The sequence below is a fragment of the Sardina pilchardus genome, chromosome 13 (genome assembly GCF_963854185.1).
Source record: "Sardina pilchardus chromosome 13, fSarPil1.1, whole genome shotgun sequence".
Classification (NCBI taxonomy): domain Eukaryota; kingdom Metazoa; phylum Chordata; class Actinopteri; order Clupeiformes; family Clupeidae; genus Sardina; species Sardina pilchardus.
The window spans coordinates 1,348,260-1,374,991 of record NC_085006.1 but is presented as its reverse complement, the minus strand read 5'-3'; the positions used below and the strand labels follow the sequence as shown (position 1 = coordinate 1,374,991).

The following is a 26,732-nucleotide window of genomic DNA, read 5'->3' as shown; positions in this document are numbered from 1 at the left end:
TGGCTAAAGGAAATATAATTTTGTACACTCCAAGACCTTGTTTTATCTTTTTATTTAAAAAATCAAGAATAGCCATGTTGTGCAGCAATTCACACAGGTCAGTGTTGTTATCAGTTATCCCCTCCCCCATCACTTTCTATTTAGTGAAAAAGAGCTAAACATGTTACATTTTATTTTCTTTGTTAAATATTCCTTCTAAAGGTTGACAGCAGTATGTTGACAGTGATTTGACTGTAACAAAAGAGAAGTTCACTTTTTCTTCTTCTTCTTCTACTTTTTCTTCTTATCATTATTATTATTATTATTACAATACAAACTCACAAAGCTATGGCCAAATCAAGGCTTTACATCAAATTATTTATACATTTAGGTCTAACATCGCAACATACAGTATCACTCATGATCTTTGGGAGGTTGTCTTTTTATATTTCCCCCCTTCATTCATACTCCTACTGTTCTCGGGCACACACACATACAGCCCTCATGCACACACCGTATCCAGTTGTATTCCACACATATTTTCACATTTTTGGCCATTAAATTGAGACATAGCAAGATTCATTTGACAATGTAAAGCACTATACAGATTGTATATGGAAAAAGTCCAAGCTTTCAAATGGTGTCTTCATAGTATTTACATTGGTTGGTTGCTAGGCTACTTGCAGTGTTATCAGTGGCATTTCTTAAAGGTCCTATAGAATGGATGAATTGAGTATTGCACTGTGTTCTCTGATGTTAAAATAGTATATATTCAACTTTGATTTAAAAAAATAAAGTCAATTGCAATTTTACAAGACTAATTAAAACCATATATTTTGGCTGGGTATTGAAATGGTCTGTTTGACTAAATGGCGCCCTCTTTGGCAACCCCAATTGAACTTCAATGGCTTTGCGAGGTCTGACATCACAAGCAAGCAGTTTTGCTGAATCGCCCATTTTGTAGTGCCTATTTCTAAGTTCAAGATTTCCATATGAAGGAGGGCACAACCATGCCTCATGTTCATGATAGCTATGCACAACCTCTTATAATTCATGAAAACCAAGAAAAAAATTATTTCCATTCTATAGGACCTTTAATGATCACAAAAGTGTAGGAAGTGAGTAGCAAACTCAAAAAAATTGTTGCATCAAGATGCATTGATAATTGGTTTAGCCTCTGAATCGGAATAGAATCAAATTGTGAGGTGCCAAGAATTCCTACCCCGATAGCAAATATCCACCATATCCACCCTAGCAACCATCTCAAGTACCCTAGCAACAAACTCACAACCACTACCATAATGGCCCAATCCTAATGTGAGCCCTGAGGGCTAAGGACTAAAGACTCACAGACTTAATCTCAGGTGCTAAGTGAGTGAGTGTGTGAGGCCACATGGGCTCAGATAGGTATTTGGGATTGGGACAGCACTTCACGAGATCACATGTACCTTGGCGATGTTTAATAACAAAGACGTTACTAACATTTGCACCATGCACGTGTGTCGTGCTGTTGTTTACTTTAGTAATTTCTGTATTTTCCTATGATCTCCGCGGTAAACGTCACAACACTTGGGTAATTCCCTTAGGTGAAGTCTGCACCGATGCGACTCACGGAAAGGGCACGAGAAGGGTGTACTCAAACCCTTACGTTAGTAGAAATTAGACATTGGGACAGCCCTAAGCCCTTACGAATTTCCACCAAAGTCTGTGAGTCCGTGAGTCCGGACATTTGGATTGGGCCAGTGTCAATTCGCCCTTTTCACGCTAACGTCAGACACTTTCCGCTTTGAAGCTTGCTGGGTATCGTACATCCGGCGTTAGCAAACGCTATGGTGATAAGGTTACAGTTCTTGAGGTAAGATTAATATTTCACGTGTATTTATTTCTTCATTTTCCTTGTTATCGTTGGCGATCATTGCCGTCACGTAGCTGCCTTGATTTGAGAGTAAAGTCAGTAGCCTAACACCGTGTCCTAACCGGATCCAAGCGAGCGACTGTCAATATTGTCTGTCTACACTGAATCCGTTAAATATGCCATTGTGTTGTGTCACGGGATTCCATATTTCTCATTGAAAATAGCAGAGCAATGCGAGCGACAAAAAGAAAATAGAAACGGGGCGTCCGACAAAAGTTCTCTCAAAACGTCGCGCTGCTCGCGTCGCTTGCAGTCTGGACACTCCAATTGAAAACAATGGAATTAAACTGATTTTATCGCTAATGTTCGCTCGCATCGCGTTCGGTTAGGACACGGTGTAATCCTTAAAGGCACACTTCACCGATTAGCATTAAGCTTTGTATCTTTAGAAAACCATTCATGTTTTTGAATGGTCGTGCATCATTCCCTCAGTTTACCTTGGGACTTCAGCTAGCTTCACCGAAGATCAAGTTGGTTTAATATTGGATATTCAACAGAGATTCAAAATAAGGAACGGTCATTCATTGAGTATCCGAATATCCAATATCAAACCAACTTGATCTTCGGTGCTAACATGTTAGCTAGCTGAAGTTGCTGCTATGTGTAGCAGGGGTCTCCTAACATTAGGACTAACGTTTTGTTCAGTTATCGTTTGCAATCATTGCTCTCGTAGCTGCCTTGATTTGAGAGTAAAGTTAAATGACGTTATGACTGCATATTACTGCTACCTGACGAACTGATACCCAGCTGCTGACATCACGTGAAAATGGCTAATTTAGCAACCACCTTAGCCAACCAACATGATTTCCCCAGCAAGCAGCATAGCAACCACTTTATATAGCATAGTAACCACTATGATTACCCTAGCAATCATCTCAATTATCCTAGCACCAACAACTATAATGTCAAGCTAGCAATCACCATAACAACCCAACAGGATTACCCTTGCAACTAGTGTAGCAAGTGCTTTATTCAGCATAGTAAATACCATGGGCCAGTTTCACAAAAATACACTTTGACTATGGCTTCGATATAGTCGATAGTCAGACTTCGTATAGACATCTATATTAAACTGTTGTAGGCTACAAAGCAGTTTAGTTTTTTACTATCTTAGGTAGGACTATGGTGCAATAAATTATAGGTAAAATACCCTCACTTTTCAAAATAAAAAAATAAGGCTGCCTGACAGGGCTCTACAGTGTGCCTATTTCACTCACATTTGCGAGCAAATATTTCGGTATGTGAACGAGGAAAACATATCAGACGCACATGTGCGAGTGCTTCTTGCAGCCCAAAATTAAGCACTGCGCACAGACGCAACGAGTTAAACGTTCTAAAAATGTATCAAATATTAAAACCGCACGAAAAGCTCCGCAAAGCAGGCAATACAAAGTTCTAAAATGTATCAAACATTAAAACAGCGCGAAAAGCCGTGACTCGGGTCTAACCATAGACAGGCAAAACTGCGCCCCGTCACACACTTTAACACTAGAAGCGCCAAGCGCCGGTCATTTGACCGCTGACGCGTATTACTAGAAGTGCCGTGTAGGTTTGACCTAGATATACCTAGAACTGCCGGGCTGCAGACCGCAGTGATTACAAAAAAAAAAAATCTTTTCACTCGATTCAATTCCAGGACCCTACGTTCACGACTTTTCCTAAATACACGTGTTTTATCACGCAGAATTTTTACATGATCAAAAGAACACCGGTATAAGCTAGTTTAGAGCTATTTTGCGCTCACTTATGTGACAACACTATGTTGTCTCACTTTCGGCCAGGTTTGTCCAGGCTGCTATTCTCTTTTCTCACAGCAGATGTCGCAAGGGTTTCCTGTCAGTCTGGCATGAGAATAATATTTTACCATAAAACATATAGTTTATATAATGTGCAATATGTATTATATATATGTGATTTATTTTAATAACTATTTTTCATTTGCATGGCATATGGTCTATGGAGGTGATTTACAGTGGTAAAATGCAAGTTTTGAAAACGTTGCGACGTTGTTCTATTAGGCAGGCCTACGTGTGTAAAACATATTTTCAGCTGAAATTCGCCGAAGCCTATTTATGTATGTAGGGCGCGTATGCCTACGTACATTCATAGTTGTATATCTCTATTTGTAGGCTATCTTTTAAAGCTCACACTAATGTATAAGCATTTTCTTACATATTTGCTGGACAAACTGAGTTGTGTCGCTTCAAACACCTATGTCCATAACGTTAAAGGTATACTATGCAGGATTGGCGATTTCATCGCTTGTTTCGCTTTCACTTTTCATTTTCGCTCGTTTTATGCTTGCATATTTCTCTGCAGAGCTTCCCCTACAGCTTTAGCGTGTATATTTGACAAAACTCCTCAATCAGTCAGTCTACCGTGCCTTTTCATGAGACTTTACGTGACACTTCCTGGAGTAGAGCATGGGTGCGTGCCCGGTGTCTCCTGAAGTTGCAAGCATGGTTCTACCGCTACAGACCACTAGAGCGGCCAAAAAAAACACCGTTCGACCGGTAATGGCTCATTTAATCATATATAACAGTATGGAACGAATTGATTAACTGAAAAACTTTGCATAGTATACCTTTAAGTGGCGCAACGTTAACTCGCTCGACTGTTACGCAGGAGACCTGGGTTCACAACCTGGTACGAGCGAAATAATGTAGCTTATGTTGACTGAATTCACTTACCGTTTTTCAACATCGACGAACAATTATTTTTTGTTAATGGTTTTTAATAACAAACTATCTGAAATAAACGGATGAATCACAAAACTGTTTACCATTAACGAAAAATAATTTCACCAGCCAATAATTTTCTGAGCCAAATTGAGCCGCCATCTGACAAACTTTGACTAAGCCAGTTAGACTTTTTGCATCTAAAAATAATTATATCATAGAGACACGCGAAAAATAAACGATAGCCTAGAAACTAGGCCTACATGAGATTTTCCCACTGGACACACCACATCAGTATTGTGCTCGTTGCTACGATACACATGACTCACAGTGAGTTGACGACCAATTAAAATGACATGGGGGAAAGAAGCAAACAAGGTAGCCTAATTTTGATCTCGCCTTACATACTTTCCTAATTCCTACGTAGGGCTACTCAGACTTTTGTTAAATCTTCAGGGCCCGGTTGCACAAACACCAAAACCAAAGATTGATGATATGAACCAAATATTCTGGAACAGACGGATTTACAGCATTGAACGCGACTTCCACCGTTTCCTTTCCAGAGATTGCTGCACTGTTCACAACGCATGCAGTCTACAATGAAGTGAAACGTGCAGAACGTTGTCCAAAACAATACAATAACATTGTGTGTTGAGATCTAGTACAATATAGACATCTGTAGACATGAAGTGGCAACTAAAGCCATTATCAGTCATGAAAACTTTGGCGGCTGCAGCAGCATTTAGGTTTTGGCTGAGCCAGCTAGCCAGCCAACAACTTCACCAGCCAGCCGTTATTCTCAAAGCAAATGGCTTCGGGGTCTATACATAACACACTATCCATTGCAAACATAGCCTATTTGAAACCGATCATTCCCCCTCCCCCATACACTCGTCTAGGCTACAGACATCACCGCAGCATTGAGGACAATTAACTGCCTCCCCACCCCACCCCCTCTCTCTGTCCCCTGTATAGGCTGTAGGCTGGCTAGGCAACTCGTGGAAGAATGCGCAATCATGTTTCATCGCATATGCGCGTTTCAGAATGTTCGAATTCGCCAGCGTGCGTGTAGTTGTGTGAATAGAAAAGAAAAGAATAAAATAGAATATAGCCTACTTTATTGATGCCTTAATCAAAAGAACTTCAGCCATGAACAGGTTGGGAATCGAACCAGTAATCCTTGGATTATGAGGCCAAAGCTCTAACCAGTGGGCTACAGCTCTGCATTACTATAAGGTTAAAATGTGTGTCTCAATGCTGAATCTCGTATTCACATAGAAGTTAGCTTAAATTGTAGAAACAATAGGCCTATAGCTTTTTTTCAGCAGACATCGCAAACATAGCACACTTTCGCAAAACGGAGATATCTTTCACTCATCATTTTTAATTACTTCTCGCGCCTATGCCTGCTCAGCATAGCTCTCTCTATCTCCCTCCCTCCGAGGTAGCTAGACCCTGTAAGATGCTTCTCCCTAAATGAATGAAAATTGGTGTTGGGTCGACATTTTTCATCCTTCCCCTCCCGTCGGGTCAGGCTCCTATCACAGAACGCATGCCTCCGTTTTATAATAGCCTATAAATAACAGTTCTAAGTAGCATACAAAATGTAAGAACGAAATAACGAAATAATACGGTAATATTTCCTCCCGTCCCCAGTGTCCCTATCCGCTATTGCAACCTTGCAACTTTCTGATGAGCGATCGTCTTCAGTTTACATCTGGAAGTCAGAGACGCGTAAGGAACAAGAAGAACCACGCTTGCCATTTATATATTTATATATAGCCTATGTATGTATAAATATCAAGGAGGCAGCGAACGTTCTGAGAGTGTAGACAGTATGGCGGCCGCCATGCTAACGAGAAGACCGTGGCTAGCTGGCCATTCCGGGGCATGAGCCACGACTGAAAAGACTTCCGATAATATCAAACATGTTTGATATTGTCGTAAGGGCAAAACTAGAGAAAGACTGACTCCGACGGACTTAAAACCTCTAAGATTGGCACCTTACACTAAACGATTTAAATGACGGGAGCGCGCCGAGATTCTAGTACAACTCCCAAGATTTCGGAAATGTAGTCGCCGACTGTTAAAGAGACCCTATGCAACTTTTTCATAGTCATAAAATCGCTTAGAAATCGTTGTTTTGCTTGACTGACCAGTTTTATCGAAAACAGTCACATTTCCTCCCGCCCCTAGTGTCCCTATCCGCTAATTACAACCTTGCAACTTTCTGATAAACGATCGTTTGCTGTTTACATCTGGAAGTCAGAGATGCGAAAGGAACAAGAACCACGCTTGCAATTTACATATTTATATATAGCCTATATATGTATAAATATACACGCTAAAGCTGTCGGGGAAGCTCTGCAGAGAAATATGCAAGCATAAAACGAGCGAAAACGAAAAACGAAACCGAAACCAGAGATGAAATCGCCAATCCTGCATTATTCCTCTTTAAAACAGACCAAAATCGTGCAATGTAAGCCAGCCTTTAGTGATTTTTGGTTAGGCGTGACACTGACGACATCACCAACCGCAAGCCTACGCCACAGGAGTGCCTGCCCAGTCCTTGTTTGCAATTGAGAGTTTGAGAGTTTGAACAACTTTTTCTAGAAACACCAAATCCAGGGAACGTTCAAGGTTGCGATGCAAGTTAGCATACGAGGCTTTCTAGAAACGCAGCCCAGAAACAGTTGTTGAATGCTTAGACAGTGCTGTGCAGAGAATTAGACAAACAGGCTACATAGATTGGCTTTAGTATTCCTCATTGGCGTTTTCTCTCCATGTTTGATGATGATAAATAACGTTATGTTTTTCTTACATTGCACTACACGGTGCAAGAGCGCTTCATGTGAGACGCGAACCTCGAATCCTCATGTCAAAGAGTGCAACGCTACCCATTGAGCTACTCAATTGCAGACACGAAGAGGTGTCTGGTGCAGTTTCTTTGCCAGGTGCTTTGAATGAATATGTATGAAAGCACGTAGCCTACATTCGTAAAGAGCAGAAACAATTTAATTTAATTTAGGCCTACAATGAGACGTTACATTTAGTTTACATGCAGTGGTGGTTTTGATTGTCGGTGGCGTTATTGTATCCCTTAGTTGCAATGCAATTATTCCCTCGCATGACAGCTGTAACAGCACGTAGGCCTACATTTCACTAGGCTACATCGCGACGTAAAATGCCACTAAAAGCGGTTTGTAAATAAGTCTTAGTGAGTTAGGAGTCTTCTCAAATTATTTTAAGCTGTCCTAGGCTATGCCTCGTGAATTACTTTTAGTGAAAAAAAATAGGAGTCCTAAAAAGCTAAAGTGCTACCGCGGACTGTACTGCCACCTCGTGGCGGTAAGTTGTAATACAGTTGTAATACATTTCACGCAGAGCGTGGATCATGCAAAGCGTGAGAGAAACGGCCATCACATTTCAACACCTACTGTATGTGGACATATAAGACAGTCGCTTGCTTGGACCTTAGGACATGGTGTTACAGTGTATCTCTGTAAACATTGTTGCAATACCTTGTCATATATGCCAAGTTTTAACGGTTTGGACAATGCTCAAGAGAAAGTCATCATTCTCAAAATAACCTATGGCTGTGAGTTTGTTTGTGAAAAGTGAATGAAAAAAAGGCAACTGCCTTGGATTGCTTATAAAGGTTCCATTGTCTGATAGCTAATAGTTAAAGAATGTTCTGCTACTTGAGAACAGCTGCTGAATTTCAAGAATGCATTGTTCCTTTGTGACAAGTGTTTTTAACAGCCATCTAAAAATGTGACATACATGCGGAATCCTGGAGAGGACAAACTGCTGCACAGAAACCTCTCTGCATTCTCCACTTAGACTTCACAGTGGAAACCTACCACACCATTTTTACCATGCATGGAGCAGCCCTGACTTTGGTAAACCACTAAAGATCTGTTGAGGTCAGACCAACTTTTTCCCCCAGTCATGGCCATTTGCTCTAAACTCGCCTGGGGTTGATCAGTAGATTTCATTTCAGCCATTTTTAGAAACTGCATTAGTATTGCACTAGCCTGGCTCTGCCTGACAATGTACTTCCGTTCAATTTCATTTCTCCTCATACTTTGTCTGGTACAGCTTGATTCAACTTCGTTTACTCCGGCAAGTGCATCTCCGCCCAGTGAACAGAGGGCATTCCCAAGAGCGATTACATTTAAGTTTCAAGCCAATCATTATCGTTGTCATACATCATTACCAAACTTTAGTGATTTCAAGTTTTATTGTCACAATAACTATGCATATACTAATGTGTTAACTATGGTAGCGCATGGCATGGCACACTAGATTTAGAGGGCTACCGCCGTTCATTCCGACATACCAGCACTCCGACATTGATGTCCAATTGTCGTAGTGGAGGCATGTCTCTTTATGGGAGAAAGTCCCACCACTCCGACATTTTTTTTTTTCATGGTCGTGGCGGTATTTAACTATTTTTTCAAACAACGTGCCATTCCGACATGAGGTCATTAATAGGCTATAATGTCATAACTATATCCAATTGTGTAAAATAATAAAGATTCACATTTAAAATGTCATTGTGAAGACTTCTTGATATGGTTATGTGTCTGTTGCGTGCACGACTCGGAGAAGTTCTTTAGACATGGCAAGTTTTCTTCTCCGTCTCATTATTCGCGGACTAAGTGGAGCTAGATTAAGTTATTATTTTGCTGTCACTTTGTCTGTTTTATGGCCTAGAAGGTTGTATTTGGTATCTGTGGATAGCTCTAGCTCTCCTCTTTTATCTGACATGCAAGCTGTATCTTTTTAACCACGGTTTCACGAGTAAATCAAACGAAATAGCGGTAGCCGAAGCTATATGATTCTTATTTGTTTGTCACTTCGTCTGTTTCTATAACACAAAAGGATCGATGTGTTTGGTATCAATGGAAAGCTCTGTTTCTCCTCTTTCATTTGATATGCGTGTTGTGTCTGTACAATGCCTGGTCCCGGAGTAATTCAAGCGAGAGCAGTGGCTGCGTGGGTGAACGCAGAGCAATAGACTGTAAATTATGATAGGCTACTTTCATTTTATTTTTATTTGCATAGGCTACTTGATCGTAAAGACACGTGTCTAGTCTCGTTGGAAAGCCCCGGTTCTGAGCTCTTTCATGCAATAGGTCTCATCTCGCTGTGACTAATAGCCTAATCGCGGAGCAATGTAACAGAGAAGAATGGGTGTGTTTTTTGACGCACTTTGCGTCCGTCGGGCTCATAGGGTCCGTTAAATTGACGTGGAAAAAAAATAGGATTTGTAAACTGTCGGAATGGGGGTACTAAAATGTGTCGGACTGGCAGCATGTCGGAATAACACCATGTCTGAATAGCGGCATGTCGGACGAAAGGGATGTCGGACTGGCAGGATGTCGGACTGCCGACATGTAACCGATTTAGAGATATGCAAACTGGTGAGTAAATCAACCATTTATTAGGCATTGAGCCTTTGAATGTAAAAGTAAAGTCAGTAATTATCCTTCGACAAAAGAACAAAAGAGTCAAACAATCACAACTCTTGGCTGTATCTTCAAGCACGTTGTTAGCAACAACCTACAAGTAGACTACTATGTCTCCTTCGTACTTTATGGCTAAACTTAATTTGTTCATTTGCTTTGCTTGATTGATGTTGGCTAAAATGAAACATACATACCATGCATAAAACAATCACATGAAGGCCAACATTTTCCTGACTTTCTCCTGAACTTCTCCCTAGTCAGAGTGCTGAGCAGATTCTCATCCCTTTTCTCTTCCTCCTGCTATAGCCGATCAACCAAGCACCAGCATCGTAGCGTGGAGCTCCGTTCCTCCGGTGTCTCTCCCTTTGTCCATGCAACATGCTCTGTGAACCAACAAGTTATGGGTGCCTGTGCAGCCCTCTACCTTGCCCTCCTCTACTGCAATCTCTCTTTATTCCAGCTAATCAATCCTTTTATCTTTGCAGACCCATGGGTGCTGCGCAACCTCCTCCCCCTCCCCTTGTAGTGACCGCGTCGCTACCTTTTCCCTTTCCCCATCATCTCCCGCCGGCGTGGACCGCGTTCACGCCCGTGTCTCTTCCCCAGCCAGGGACTGCGTTCCTGGTTCTCCCTCACCCCTCTTTCCCTGGATTGTTACCACCACCCATGGGGTCACTGCATTATTCTAACAATGTTTTTTTCAGATCTCACCTAGGTCAATCTATGGACATTATGGAATCTTTAATAAATCCTCCGCAACCTGCACCCCCTCCCCATGTAGCGACCGCCTCGCTACCTTTTCCCTTTCCCCTTCATCTCTTGCAGGCGCGAACCGCGTTCGTGCCCGGGTCTCTTTCTCTCTTTCCCTGGATTGGTGCCACCACTCATAGGGGCCCTGTATTATTATAACAATGTTTTTCAGATCACACCCAGGTCAATCTATGGACATTATCAGATATTTACCAGCTAATAAATCCTCCCCTTTTATCTTTGCAGACCCAGTGTGCTAGGCAACCTGCTCCCCCTCTCCATGTAGCGACCGCGTCGCTACCTTTTCCCTCTCCCCTTCATCGCTCGCCCCAGCCAGGGGCCGCGTCCCTGGTTCTCCCTCACCCCTCTTGGATTGGTGCCACCACTCACGGGGGTACTGCATTATTACCACCACCTAGGAGGTTATGTTTCTGTCGGGATTGTTTGTCTGTTTGTTAGCAAGATACGATGGATGGATTTCGATGAAATTCAGGGGGGGTCTGAAATGGCCCAAGGAAGAAGCCATTACATTTTGGGAGTGATCTGGTTGTCCATGCAACATGCCCTCTCTACCTTGCCTTCCACTACTGCAGTGTCTTTCTCTATTCCATCTAATCAATCTTTCTTTTCTCATCGTAGGCAACGTCACTCCCTTTCCCCATCTTCTACTGCCGGCGCGAACCGCGTTCGTGCCCGCGTGTCTTCCCTACCCCTATTAACCTCTGCATCAATTCCTTTCAGAGCGTGCTGTTTTGATACCCATCACAGTACATATTTATGAGCCGCTGCTCATTTACTCACGCCCCACTCATTAACTGTTACCAGAGTCATCTGCCCAATCAACAGATGCCTCCCACCTGACCATCTTGGATTTGCTTCATACTTAATGTCAATGCTAAACATTACCCAACCTAATCTGTCTATAGTAACATCCCTACTACCAACGCATATTGGTAATGGCACAGACCGTTTAGGTTTCATTTCGGCAAATAATGGTCTACCAGTGTACTTGCTTTAATACTCCAGGTGCCTTAGATACCTTTCATGTCATCTTATCTATAGCCACATGGTCCTAGCCAGTCTTTTCAATTTGGTTGCATTTTTGGGGTGCATTTTTTTGGCACATGGATCCTGCTCGACTCCTGCCAATGCAGTAGGCTACACTCCCGCACGATCCCTGCAAAGCACTCCATGACCCTGTCACTTGCCAGACAAGTTAGCTTGTTTAGAATGTCAACTCATACATTGGCATTCGCATCAATATTAGATCCCCTTCTGCTATAGGTGACAGGAGGCTCATAGCTGTCTTAACTCAAGACGTTCCTCCATCGCATCCCCATTAGATCCCCTCTTTGCTACAGGCGACGGACGCTCCGTCACTAGCTTTGGTTTCAAACACAGCTCAAAGCTGTTCTAACACAAGTCGGAAACCCAGCAGACCGTTACTCATCTTTTGGATTGGTGCACCCACCACCGCGGCAAATAATGGTCTGTCCGATCAAGCAATCAACACTCTCGGCCGGTGGTCCTCCGACGCCTATCAGCCTTATCACTCTTATATCAGATCTAATCACTCTTATCTGAGGAAAGCATACTTCACACTCTCCCATTGAAGTTGCTCGGCGCGGTCCTGGCCATAGGGTCCTTAATCTTTAATGCAATTTTTGGGGTGCATGGCGGAATCCTGCCCGACTCCTGCCTGCGCAGTCGACTTCAGGACCCTGGCCAGAGACTTCGCCAAACATGCTCTTCTATTATGCTTTTATGTCTTTGTGCAAATTTCGGAATGTGAACTAGTGAAATGGCGTTCACTAACGAAAGTTCGGGAGGAGCATGACGGAATTTGCCACGCCTCCTTCTTCAATCAGTCAGGCTACTTATTTGCAGTCTACCTGCTGAAGCTTCAGCAACGGCGTTACTCCGCTCGCAACCCACCACCTCCCCTTTCACCTCCCGTCTTCCATAGGTAAAGAATAAAGGGGTGCATGGCGGAATCCTGCACGACTCCTGCCTGCAGTCGACTCCGGCGTGATTCCGCGAAGCACTTCAGGACCCTGGCCAGAGACTTCGCCAAACATGCTCTTCTATTATGCTTTTAAGTCTTAAATTTCGGAATGTGAACTAGTGAACAATTATTAGACCAAACATGAATGTATTACATTCACAACATACATTTTACAGATATTTAAAATGTACCACCTCCACTGTATATACGAGGCTGACTATGGAATGCTTTGTGGGGTGCCTGGCCACAGCCAGCTAAGACAATAATAGTGAGCAACCAAAACCTCACACAGATGTAAATGAACAACAAAAGGTATTCTGTCTTATCTGCTTCAAAGCAGATGCAAAAAACTTGCCTTACAATACACCCTATAGGCTGGATCAAGTCATACCTGACAGGGGTTCCCTGGCCTTCACTTCAGGGAACTCCTCCACAGGCCCCTCTTCGGGCCCTTGGGAGGATGACTGGTCCACACCTGACTCCCTCTTGTGCTTATTTCGACCAACAAGCTTCAGGAAGGAGAGGCGCCGGCTGCTCTGGTCAGCATCACTGTCGCAGGAGAGATCTCCAGACGGCAGGCTTTCTTTGCGCAAACTCTCTCGACATCTCCCTGCAATGCTGTTAAGGATGGCAAGTTTAGAAAATAACATAACTCAAAGTGACCAGGGGGGTATTCCATCAACCCCACTAACCGGAAATTGCGGCTAACTTTATAAGCCTCGCTAATTTTAGAGAGAGTTTGGTTCCATTACTCCCGCTAACAGGAATCTCAGTTGAGTTGCTGGGGTAACATATGCTTCTGAACTAACCTTGTCGGTGGCAGGCTAACTGCTGAGCTAAATTAATCTGTGTTGCAAAAAAAATCCACCAGTCAGAAAACGAGTCCCAAAAGTTGGTTCCGTCAACCTGTGCTTTCGTCACCTGTAGCCTACAACTTAAAAAATAGAAGGAGAAACTTTTTTCCGACAGTGTTGCAAGCATTGATTAAGGCTACCTATTCGCTAGTTTCAAAGAATTTCTGAAAATTATGCAACTTGCATTGTTTGAACTTGATGTGTGTGTGGTACAAGGAATCTTGCGGCTCTACGTAAAGTGCGTCTTTCATGGTGTCGTGCGCAGCTTGACAGGATATCAATCGAGTTATGTTTTGCGTGTTCTCGGGTTCGATGAATTTACATAGGCTATGTTAACACATTAATAATGCTAGCTTAGTTATACTCTTTAATGAAAGGCATATCACTCTTGATAAAGGGTCATGTACAGCTTGTTCAGTAACAGTAGGCAGGCTGTCAGTGGGCTATATGATGCAAGGCAAGCCAGCCTATAGCCTAATTCTGTAACCTTTTAAAGGCTATAATAATTAAAACCGCTTCATATATTCTATTGATTAGGCCTAGGCTATAGTTCATATATCTAATCAACTGTATTACACAAATTAAATATTAAATGACTAATTGAAAGCCAATATTGCATTTCAAATAATTATATTTCACAAACACTTTGGCAGAACTATATGCTTATGGGAGACAATAGGCTAGTTTTTCTCCCAATACTCCCAGGACAATACAAATTTATTTTATGACCACCGAAAAAATATTTCAGAGTGAACCCTTTTAATCTACAAACGTAGGTTATCTTTATTGTTGAATAGCCTATGCCAAAGTTGTTTTGGGTTTAAATAGCCTACTTCGTTTTGTTCAGAGTGAAGAAAATCAAAGTCCAAATTCAAACCATCATAATTAGGCGATTTACAGTAGCCTACTATTTCGTAATTATCCTTTTATGTAGGCAACTATCTATTTTTTTCACTCGGTGTTCAATTTGATTACTTCCGATGAAAATCCTGTAGATGGCGCTTGTAAATCGAACTGAAATCGTCTAGTTTGCCTTCATTTTACGACATTATATCCTCTTTTCATCAATCTACTGTTTCGGTCTACTTTTCTACCTCGTGCACGAGCAGACATGAAGCTGATGCAGCTAACATAAGTTAATGGAACAGCTTCAGCCCCAAGTAAAAGTTGGCGCTAGTTCAAGCCAGGTTATTTCTGTTAAGCGCCGCCTTTATTAGCGAGGATGATGGAATACCCCCCAGAGTGATAAATGGTAACAACAAGGAGCAGAACAACGGGAAAACAGCACAACACTCCAGAAATTGGAGTGGAATGGAGCCGTCAATAACTTGATGAGTTCTGCAAAATCATTAGCAAAGCAAAGAAAAATTACATAATTTTGTCTGGAATCTCTAATTCCAATACGCATCACATCACAACACTGAGATATAGTATTGTTGCCATAAACCATAGAATGTGTTTCCTTCAAATTAGTACACACAAATAAAATGATTGTTTGAAAAGTATATAAACCTTTTAACCTTTATGTAACCTTTGTTCTCTGAGAGAAGAGACTATTTATTGTCCCGAGACTATCCCTCCACTCAGCTACATATTCCATATGTATGGGGAGCCCCTGTAAGACACACCGAGAGGAGACCATGCGGACCGAGCACACCGGTAATAGATAGATAGATAGATAGATAAAGAACTATGTATACATCCCTAGGCTTGACAGCACCGCCAGTCGCAAATGCTACTGCCTTTCGTTTTCCTGCCAGACGCAAGGCCAGTTGAGTCTTAACAAATTAAATGAATAAACAATATCTTGACCAATGGGCTAGCAGCCACGTTGAGGGAATAGTACCTTGCAAAGGTCGATGGAGTTGACCACGTGGCAGCAGCACAGATCTCATGTATGGAGGTGCCCTGCCACAGTGACCATGAAGTTGCCATGCCCCTTGTTGAGTGGGCACGAAGCCCTGATGGGTGGCCCTTTGGTAACTATGTATGGTTGTTGAATGGCTTCCACCACCCAATGGGAAAGCCTTGCTTTCGACAGTGGTTCGCCTTAAAACAGAAAAACAGCTGGTCTGTCCTCTGTGATGAATAGAATAGAATAGAATATATACTTTTTTGATCCCGTGAGGGAAATTCAGTTCTCTGCATTTAACCCAATTTAACCGAATTAGTGAACACACAGCACACAGTGAACACAAAGTGAGGTAAATCACACAACCCAGAGCAGTGAGCTGCCTGCCCAACCAGCGGCGCTCGGGGAGCAGTGAGGGGTTAGGTGCCTTGCTCAAGGGCACTTCAGCCGTGGTGGACTGGTCGGGGATCGAACCGGCAACCCTCCGGTTACAAGCCCGATGCTCTAACCAGTACACCACGGCTGCCCATGGTGCTGTACTAGGGGTGTTAAACGGAGCCTTCATGCCGATTCAATACGATATCGATTCTTTTTGATTATTTAGAATTCCCACCGATACGATTCGATTCGATTCGATTTTTACATGATATCTGTCAAGTTTAAAAAATCTAGAAAAATAGAAATCATTGAGAATACAGAAACAGCAAGCCTATTCTATTCACATCATGTGCATGTTACAGTATAAACAGGGCCAAATTATCTTTCTACCAGCCACAAAACTTTTAGTGCAGCTTCTTCCTCCACACGCTGTGACATCTACTTGCTGACTGTGAGATAACCTAATACAAATTGTAGGCCCAATATATCTGCTATTGCATATGCATTTTGTGTGTAATCAATATTAGAAGATGAATTATCTAAACGTTTAACTTTAGGTAATTTAAGTCATAGGCAGCCTTCACTGTATTGGCGATGTGAGATTAAATAGGTGTCTGTCAATTTAAGGACGTGAACTTGCGAAAACGTTCTGAAGTTGGAAATATTTCCTGGCCGTTAAATGAAAAAAATAAATCAGTCCACAGCTGGAGGACTTTTTTAATCTAAGGAACATGCTCAGTCAAGACAGTATGGGAAACGAACACAAATCATAATCTGAAGTTGGAAATATTTCCTGGCCGTTAAAAATAAAACAGTCCACAACTGGAGGACTTTTTCAATCTAAGGAACATGCTCAGTCAAGACAGTATGGGAAACGAACACAAATCATAAACGTTTCCCCAAAACTAAATCGATTCGTTTGGACACTCGTTTCTCCAGTTCTACTTCGTCCTAATAACTGTTATTAAATAACACCTGCTACTCAGAACACAGAAATGTTCAGAACACGTAGCCTAACTTGTAAAACGACACCGTAACTAAAACATGATTGAGGTCTCTAGAATGCATTGGCCAAATGGCATGGCGTATAATAATGAATGACTAACGTCACTGTTAGCGTGCTCATTTGATCTGACGAATCCATCAGCTGTTTTCCACAGGGAAAAAACGTGTGCATCAGGTGAAGCTATGGTAGGACTAACAGTGAGGGTCACTAAATGCAAAACGTAGTCCACCAACTTATGCGATGATGACTAAATTCGCAGCATAAACGCTTTGTTGTGGTGCTGAACGTTTACAGTGAAGCATGTCAACAATCCGCCAATTGCGAATGACCTTTTAATTCTACTCGCCAATGCAAATTTTCACTCACATTTGGCGAGTGGCAGAGGGTGCCAATTTTAAACCCCTATTAGGCTATAAAGTAGAAGACAATAATGAGGATAGCGCTACCCGCAGATTAGGAGTAGGTAGTAGGCTACGCATACGAGCGTATGCTGAAAATAAACAGACGGAAAAATACTAAAATAAATATATTAATCGATTATCTTGCGGACGTATCGATGCATTGAATCGTCGGCTGTAGAATCGATGCATCGATACAAATCGATTAATATTTACACCCCTATGCTGTACGCCGTATGTAAGCTGTGAGTGCCCTGAAGGGGCAGAGGGTGGAGTGCTGATGTTCACTTCCTTGGTCCCCCTGAGCTGGGAGCAACAGGTGGAGCTCGAAGGCCTGGTTAGAGGCTGAGGGCACTTTCGTAAGGAAGGCCAGGTTAGGTTGAAGGACAACGCCGGCATCCCCTGAGAGGAATCTGCAGCAGTCTGGATGGACAGATAGAGCATGCCCTACCCTTTTTGCTGAGGTGACTGCCAGCAAGAAGGCAGTTTTCACTGACCGCCACTTCACCACTTCAACAGTCCCACTGTGGCGCCCTTGGTGACTCTCTTTGTTGCGCACACCGCTGGGCACCCTTGAGAAACTGTGACACCAGATCACAGCAGCGACCAGATAGTACACATTGTCTCCTACACGAGTTGCCTTAATAGCGGCCACCATAAGGATGGAAGCAGATTTCACTTGATCCAGCTGCTCCTACAGAAACTGTAGGATCTGCTGTGCTGTTGATGTAAGGGGGTCCACTTGGTGCACCTCACACCAGGGGCCTATTGCACAAAACTAGGATAAGGGATTAACCCGGGATATCTTGGTTATCCTGGCTCAATTTATCCGTGATCCAGTTGCACAAAAGCGGGATAGGGGGCAGCAGGATATGTTATGGTATAAGTTACCATGGCGATTTATTCTGTGGAGCTAGCCTGCTCCTGACCAGGCTAACATCCAGGATAAGTTGATTCTAATGGTAATTACATTATCTGATTGGTTCAGCTAGCTGTCATTCAAATGAGACCTCCATGTGATTTTTTTTTAAAGAGCTGTAGATTCCATTTATATATTATTTGCTACATGCATTTACTCGCAAAACACAGCAGAATGTCTGCCTAATACCATATGGATGTCATTTAAATTATGGTGGCCTTATAATTAATAACATAGCCTACTCGTTGTTTGCTTCTTTTTTGACAGATGTTTGATGAATAGGCTGCTGTAGGCTAGTAGTTGATTGGAAGTGGAGGGGACATTTTTCGAAGGTGTTTTCAACTAATTCGGCTTTTAAGACAAATTAAGATACTTTGTGCATCTTTGCGGTGGCAAAGCGCTTCCTTAATGACGTTGCGTGCCGAGACAAGGAAGCTCTCACACGTGGGTGCATACGTAAATTTGCATTCGGTTGATCTGCCACACCTACTCCCGCTATGTAACAGAAATAATCATGATCCCCCATCCAAAAAAGTAAAACTTTACCTCGTTGTTAGTCTATATCAAAAGCGGTTGTTCACTTGGTGTGGAAGACGCTATTTTTCGCGTCTTTTTTATTCCAACCGCGAGTTATTTGGGGGAGAAACGAGAACGCGCACACATACCGGATAACTTACACCTGGCTTGATGAATCCGTGTCTGCTCATCCTGGATTGGTCTTTGTGCAACCACTTCAGCCGGTATGCTCTTGTTTAGGATTCAGTGATCGCAGCTCAGTAACTTATCCCGGATGTCTTAATTCTGCTTTTGTGCAACGGGCCCCAGGACTCAAACCTGCCCCACCGAAAGTAATATGCAGCTCAGGTAGAGGGCGCCCGCGTAGATTCCAATGTTGTGATGACTGGCTCTGGCATGCCAAGACTCTGTCATGCCAAGGGCCCTGAAGTCAGCCCTTTCAGGGGCCATGAGTTTCAGGCCCTGTGGAAAGGGGTGAAACAGGGCTCCCCATGCCTGTGTGATCAGATCTCTCCGTATGGGAAGCTCCCAAGGAGTCCCATTCAGGAGTGGTGGAATCCCCGAAAACCAGTGTGTGAGGTCAGTTCGGGGCCACCAAGATCACGTACGCCCCCTCGGCCCGGATCCTCTCCAGAGGAGAAGAACAGCAGACAATGGCCCTCATTTATCAAACGAGCGTACGACCAAAAACAGGCGTAAAACAGGCACGCTTGTTTCCACGCAAAGTATGGCATTTATCAATGTGAACGTGATCGGTGACTACGCTCAAATCTCACGTCTAGTCTCAACTCGTGTACGCACGTTTTTCAGGCGGCATAGCATCGCGCAGCAGTAAATCGGTGGTGCATTAGAAAGTTGAATAGTTGAATTGATGGACTATCTCGGACATAACACCTTTCCTGTTCATGTGCAGCCTATTTGCTGTAATATAGCATATTATATTGACACATTTCATGGCTTAGAATAGCCATAGGCGATGATTACTTTCTTTTTGGCAAACGCAACATTCATGAATTAGGCCTAGGCATATATATTTTAAATTATTTTCAAAGGGCAAATTTCAGTGTCGTACGGTTTTGTAATTAATGTATTTATAGTATGATGCGTTCTCTCTGCGAAAATAAAGTCTGTTGCGCTTGAATCGCTCTAGTTTCCCGCCTTCCTTGATGACAGCTTCTAGCTGTCAAAATTAACAAAGTTCAGCTGGACGTCACTGTGGCTCGAGATCACTAATGATCTCTTTTGGACGTATAATGCACCTTCATGTCGTAAATTCTAGGGGCGAGGCCATTAAAACGAGCATGATATCGGGGCGTGATATTTAAATCACGCTTGTTTCCAGCCGCCACATTTATCAACACACGTTTATTCTTACGCTGGAATTGGAGTGATACGAAAGTTTGATGAATCACACGTGAGCCCCGTCGTAAGATGATTTCTGCGCTCAGATATACACTGGTTTCTACGCTCTGTTGATAAATGAGGGCCAATGAGCGGTTTTCCTGGAGGCAAACAGATCAGCCACTGCTGTCCTAAAACATTGCCAGATCTGTGGCAGTCCTGGAATCCAGGCTCATGCCCAGGAACTGTGTTTCCTGTAACAGTCTCAGCCTGCTCTTTTTCCTGTTCAGGTGTAGCCCTAAACTTTGGATGTGTTCGAACACCTTCGGGACAATTCAGGATCAAGCATTCTGCACCTGAGGGGACGCAAATACTGGTTTAGACCCCTGAGGTCCAGCACTGGCCGAAGGCCTCCATCTCTTTTGGGGACTAGGGAGTAATGAGAGAAGAACCCAGCCTGGCAGTTGGTCTGGTCTACCTCTCTGATGGCACCTTTGGAGAGAAGCGCCACCACTTCTGCCTCCAGTATCTGTCTGTGCTGTGGATCTTGAACTATGGGTTATTAGGGTTATTAGGGCAAGGTGCTGATAGTGGGGGGTATCGAGGACCTGTAAACGGTAGGCCTAGGTCATGGTAGCCACGGCCCATTGGGAAGCCCCTATTGCAGCCCAGGCCTTGACTGGGCTTGACCTAGCCAAGGCATGGTACTACATCAGAGATGGGGTGGAGGCGGTTGGGGCCCCTGGCGTCTGGCTCCCTGCTTTCCCCTTGCCTTGCCCTGATGAGCTGCCTGCGATGGTGTTCAAGCCGCTGCTATGAATGAGGGGTAATTAGGAGTTTACATAGGAGAAATTCTTAATCAGGGGTCTAATAAGAGTAGAATATGGTCTTAGGTATTCTAAGTATCAATTAGTGACTTATAATGATTAACAAATGGCTAGTATGCAACTAACATACATGTTAGTAAGCAGCTAATCAATGGTGAATATAGTCCCTTTCCCACATGAGCGAGACATCCGGATGTCAAACGGATATCAAACGGGTGGCTGTATGTGGGAACGCAAAACTCGGGTATTTTCTTACCCGGAACCCTACTAGCCCCCTAGTACTACTTCTAGATGTTACCCGGGTGCGCTTAGGTGGGAACGCAGCCGGCACAGTTCTGGGTAGAGATGATGGGGGTACCGATGACGTATAGAAATGCGCCCTTGCAGCCTGCTTGCAGCCCGAGGCAGAAAGTACAAATTGCCATGGTAACGATAAACATTGCCCTACGAGTATGAACACAGACGAGAACACCGGAGTACAGAAAACAGTGACATTTTGTTGTGTACGTACAATAAAAGTTTAAACTGCAATCACGTTGTTGTGTTTGTTGCGGGACAGGCAGGATTATCCTTGCAAACGTGAATAGCTTGAAGTGTTGTCGATTAGCTTGCAACTAGCTGTTTATTACAGTGGTTAGCAATTAACAGTTAATAGTTAACGTCGCTGTTATTTAGCATTGTTGCTTTTTGTAGGAGTTGGGAAGGAGCCTCAGACCTCTGTGTGCTGTTTATATATTTTCCAGGTGTGTCATTATTTTCTATTCATTTGTTGTGTTGGATGTTTATACCAGAGAGGGTTGAAGTAGAGCTTTGTTTACTGTGGTCCTGGCGTTAGCTATTTTTTCCTCTATGCTAGCTCCCGCTGACTAGCGAGCTAACTACTTCTGTTGTTTCATGATGTTTTGGATCTGATGTAAGTTCGCATCATCCAGGCAACACAGCACAACAACGCATTTATTTAGCGTCATTTCCCTCCCCCTGCAAGTGCTGACATTGCCCCACCCCTCGCGGCTCCTACTCGGGTCTAGTGTGAACACAATTACCCGTATCTCACTCGGACATAAAGCTCATGTGGGAAACGTCCGTGTCGTGCCTCTACCCGGGTAAATATGTCCGGGTAACTTCTAGAAGTTATGTGGGAAAGGGACTTATGTGTGTCTTCATATAAAGTGTTACCAATTTGGGATACATTATGTTTTAGCATTGTTTTGCTTTCAGGCCATCAGGTTGCCTGCTAAAATTATGCAGTTTCTGGGTGGCTAGTAATTAGGATGGGAGCTCATACACCCATTTAGCCTACTCATAATTGTTCTAAGTGGTGTTTTGTTTTTACGCAACTGCAGTGTGTATGTGTGCATACACATGCACTGTGTAAAAGTGATGGAGGGAGAAAAGTATGTGCAACTGGGGTGGAAACAGATAACAGCTGATGGCAGACGTGACCTCAAGGACCACAAAGGCATGGATATGGAAGATGGGTAGCTGTTAATTACATGAAATTGTTGTTCCTGGTTATTGAATGAAGTTGTTTGAGACATTTCTTAATGAATTGATTTTGATTTGATTGATTGTTTGATTGATTTCCCCCTTTTGTGAACTTAAAACGTCAGTGTTTCTTTATTTTTGTTTTCATGGTAGAATGAAGCACAGGGAGAAGCAGTATTCTGCAGTAAGTCTGTATTTTTTTGTTTTTTTAAAGTATTCTTTAACCCTCTGGAGTAAAAAAACCCCACATATCTCAATCTCTGCTAGTTTTTGTCCTAGAAACATATAAGTGACACCATTAGAAACCTTTAATAAACTAGTTTCCAAATATATACAGTATTTTTTAAAAAAGAATGTATCAATGGCACTTTGTAAAAACAATTAAATAAAATCCTAGGATTTCAGTCCTCTCACCTGCAGCAGGCCCATTCAAAAAGCCCATTCAACTTAATTTGCATTTGAAAGAGAAACTAACTAAGTGACACATTTAGTCTGACTTTTTTCCAATTTGTAGTAAAACTACATAACATTTTTAATGTTCTTTCTACTTATATGGAGCCAGGCCCGGGGTGGCTAATCAGGAGATGCAGGAGGATTCCACAATAACTATTGTTTCTGAAGTCCATTTGCTGCGCGCTCGCGGCACTTCAGCAGCCTGGGCTGTGTGGTCGCGGCCCCTTACTCGCAGTTTCCCAAATATTACATTTGCTGTAAGGCAATAACCCCTGATATCAAAAGCCCTCAAAAATAAAATTGGGTCCTCCTTGGAAGATAACGTTCCGTTTCAGTCAGCAAGTAGCCATGTGAGAGAAACTAGAGGAGCGTTAAATCCGACAGACAGAGAAAGTGCGCATTTACAGGGCTTGTCACTATTATGGTAGCCTAGAAGCTATCGGGGCAAGTTCGGGTAGGCTACGCTATGTGAAGAAATTAAATGGCCTGGATCGGGTGAGTGGCCTGTTCAAGTCATATTCTTTTTCTCCTGAAGTTGAATATGAAGTATGAATGAAATTATTTCCAGATTCACTCTGATGTATAGGTAGCTAGTCTGCCAAGTTCAAGAACAATAAAAAAAAAAAGTCAAAATACCAACTGATCAGGCTGATTATTACAGTTTTTCTCAAATGCTAAAACACATTTCACAAATGTTTCCTCCATGTTCCCCAATGTCCAAACACAATACCCTTTTCTAAAGCTACAGTCAACTCCAAAAGTATTGGAACACATGCTTAAAGTTTAATATAAAATCATCTTTTGGAAATTGATCTTAATGCTTTAAATGAAAAAAATAGGAAATATTCAACCTTTAATGACATCAATTTGCTTTGTGAATGGATAATGTATTGTAAATAAATAAATGTTTTCCTTAAAATATAAGGGGCCATAAGTATTGGAACGCCCATGTTAAATTCCCATAGAGGATTTTTATTTTTATTTTTAAAGGTCAGTTATTTCATGGATCCAGGACACCAAGGGGATTTTATGCACCCTGATAAAATCCCCTTGGCCTTTGGAATTAAAATATCCCCACATCAACACTATACCTTCACCATACTAAGAGTTTGGCATGCTTAATGTCAGTTATTAGCTGTTAGCTGTTGAGCTCAATGCAATTCAAACCAGCGAATTAGCTAACAGCTAATAACTAGAATAATTCGATGAAAAACTTGAAAATCTCAAGGTATAACTGACTGCCTCAAAGTGGCTGAAAAGGCCCCGGACCTCCAAGTGTTAAAAACACTCAAACTTATGAACTATGATGTATACCATTTTAAAGGGCTACTTCTCTTGATTACCATGGTGGGTATAAACCTTGTGGAAAGCCTCATATTATACCCTATGGATTAACAATGAGATGTAGGTGACCCAATACTTTTGGCAATATAATGTACCTACAGAATATGTGTGTGTGTGTGTGTGTGTGTTTGTGTTTGTGTCTTTTCTGTATGTTCTCACCGAAGCAGGCTGCCTTCTGAGCTCCTCCGGCCTTTCTTCTTTCTCTCTACTGGGGAGGGGTTTCCAATGGAACCTTGAGGGGATGGTGTGGCACTGCCTTTCTTGACTGATACACGCAAGCCCTTCCCTAGCTTGCCCAGGGTTTTGAGTGGAGACACTCCACGGATACGATCCAATGTTCCCTTGATAGAGCCCTTCCCTGATCCTCCATGTCGCACCTCATTAGCTTCATTCTCATCCTCCTCATCATCAAAAGGGTTGCGGTCCTGGGGCACCCCACCTTCTAGGAGGGAGTCGTGGCGACCTGGTTGCCAGCCCGGCTCAGATGCCTGCTTCTCAAAGGGGTTGGGATTCAGGCTCATGTTGTGCAGTATTACCTCACCACATGTGCTGCCCAGCTCAGCCTCTGCACTCGCCCGCCTGCCTGCTTTTAGCCGAGTGGGGAGGTTCTTAAGGATGGGCATGCCTCTGTCTAGCAGAAAAACACTAGAAACACAAAAATATAGAGATTTCAAAGCTACCTATACTATCCACTATACACATTTAGCTTTTATGATAATCTATAACCAGGACAGTTAATGAATAAAAAAAATTACTCATGCAATGAATAAAAAGAATTACTAATGCAAAACCACATTTGTTAGGAAACAACTTTCCACAAGTCATATCAAAATGCTTTCCAATGCTAGCCAATTTAAATAACTTTTTGCAGGATCATCACCCCGGTGCAAGGTGGCGCAAAGCGTGATGCAAGGCTTGTTCTTATCTTATGCTCATTAAAGTGAGGTTTTTTTGCCAAGCACTCAAATTTTATTAAACCTTGCACTTAGAGGTGTGGCTACTAACGACATAAGGTGTGGTCTGACACATGAATCGCTATATCAAAAGGAACATACAAAGCACAGCTGAAGGTGCATTGTCATGAGGCGTAAGCAGCAACTCTTCTGCATGTCATGAATATCCTTAGGATTTTTATTCAGTCATTTGAATACAATTAGGGTAAATGTTGCTTTTTTCAGGCTATGTTTTCAATGGTAACCTCTCGTCAGTCAATCATGAAAGTAATTAAACCATTACAGGTTGCCCCCCAATTTTGAGTTGTTGCTTGAAACTGCACACTGCACAGTACTTACAATGGCCTATTTTCCACATATTTCACATTAATACATGACAAAAGATTGTCATGTATTGATTCCCAAGAGTCCAAGCTTTCAAATGATGTATAATGACTATGCTACATGACAATCTGATGTATAAAAAAAAAATTCAGAATATTGTGGGGAGGTGAAGGTGAGGGGTTACCTTCCCGCCGGGAGGACACCTGTGGGTTTTGTCATTGACCATGATGAAGTTAGTTTCATTTTGGCTATGAATCCGCTAAACCTTTACTAATAACCTGTTTGAGACTAGCAGAGTATAGCCTACAGTACATGCATCTGCACTTGGCTATTATTTGAACTCAAGGGCAAAGTGAAGCTAACTTCAGCGTGGATCTCATAGTCAAAAACCAAACAGTTCTACAGAGTCACGTAATTGTTAATTGTTAAATAAGGAGTTACCATTGAAAACATAGCCTGTGTACTATTGACCACTGTCCTTGATTGGAGGGTCTGGGAATACCTGGGAATATCAGGCGCCTACCAAAATGCAAACCAACACGCAAATTAACATAAGTAGCAAGTACGAGCCCAGCAGGGGAGTCAGTCTTTTAATAAAGATTAAGATACAGCATCCCACTGGTGACAAATACATTCTTCTTCTACTACTACTACTAAAATATTATCCAATAATTTGTATAACCCAAGCATTTATTAGATTGGTTTTGGCAATTCAATTTAATTGTCTATCAGTGGTTCGGTGTCTGGATCGTTAAGATAATTATATCCTAGGCTCTGGACCCTTTAACCGTCATGAAGACATCATGTTTATCCTTTCCCACACACATCCTGCTCTAGCAAACCAACTTGGATATTTACTGCTGCTGACAGAGGAACAATGCTTAATCACTTCCCCTTTTCCCATTCGCTTGGGTGAGTGCTTGCTAGAACTAGATACAAACTCCCAGGAAATAGAACAAGTGAAGAATAGCCCTAGCTAGAGCATGGTTAAGATGGAAATAAGTTTGACTTCCCAGCACATTGTGAACAAAAATACTAGAATAAATTGAGATTAGTCTGATTCTAGTTGGCTTTAGTGACTAGCTGCAGTTACAGATGCAGTCGCTGACAAGTGAACACAGTTAGAATGATTGTTCAGTTTAATATTCCGAATGTAACTATTAATTATCGCTTATAAGGCCACTTTGGGGAATTTTTTTTTTAACTGCAGGCATCACTAAAAAGGACAGTTCTAAATTGTTCTAATCCACAAAAAAAGGTTTCAACTGAAAGAACTGGTAA

The 26,732-nt window shown here is 42.5% G+C and overlaps 1 protein-coding gene across 3 annotated transcripts in view; it reads right to left on the bottom strand.

The window, feature by feature from the left end:
• Positions 1–26,732, bottom strand: part of exoc3l2b (exocyst complex component 3-like 2b) — a 114,247-nt gene that overhangs the window by 60,884 nt on the left and 26,631 nt on the right. For all 3 annotated transcript variants that reach the window (XM_062552361.1, XM_062552360.1, XM_062552362.1), the window contains exons 2-3: positions 24,334–24,819; positions 13,193–13,419 (exon numbers count right to left, since the gene is read on the bottom strand). In XM_062552361.1, the coding sequence (XP_062408345.1) occupies positions 13,193–13,419; positions 24,334–24,797 (691 nt within the window). In that variant the 5' untranslated portion in view covers positions 24,798–24,819. The remainder of the gene's footprint in view (positions 1–13,192; positions 13,420–24,333; positions 24,820–26,732) is intronic.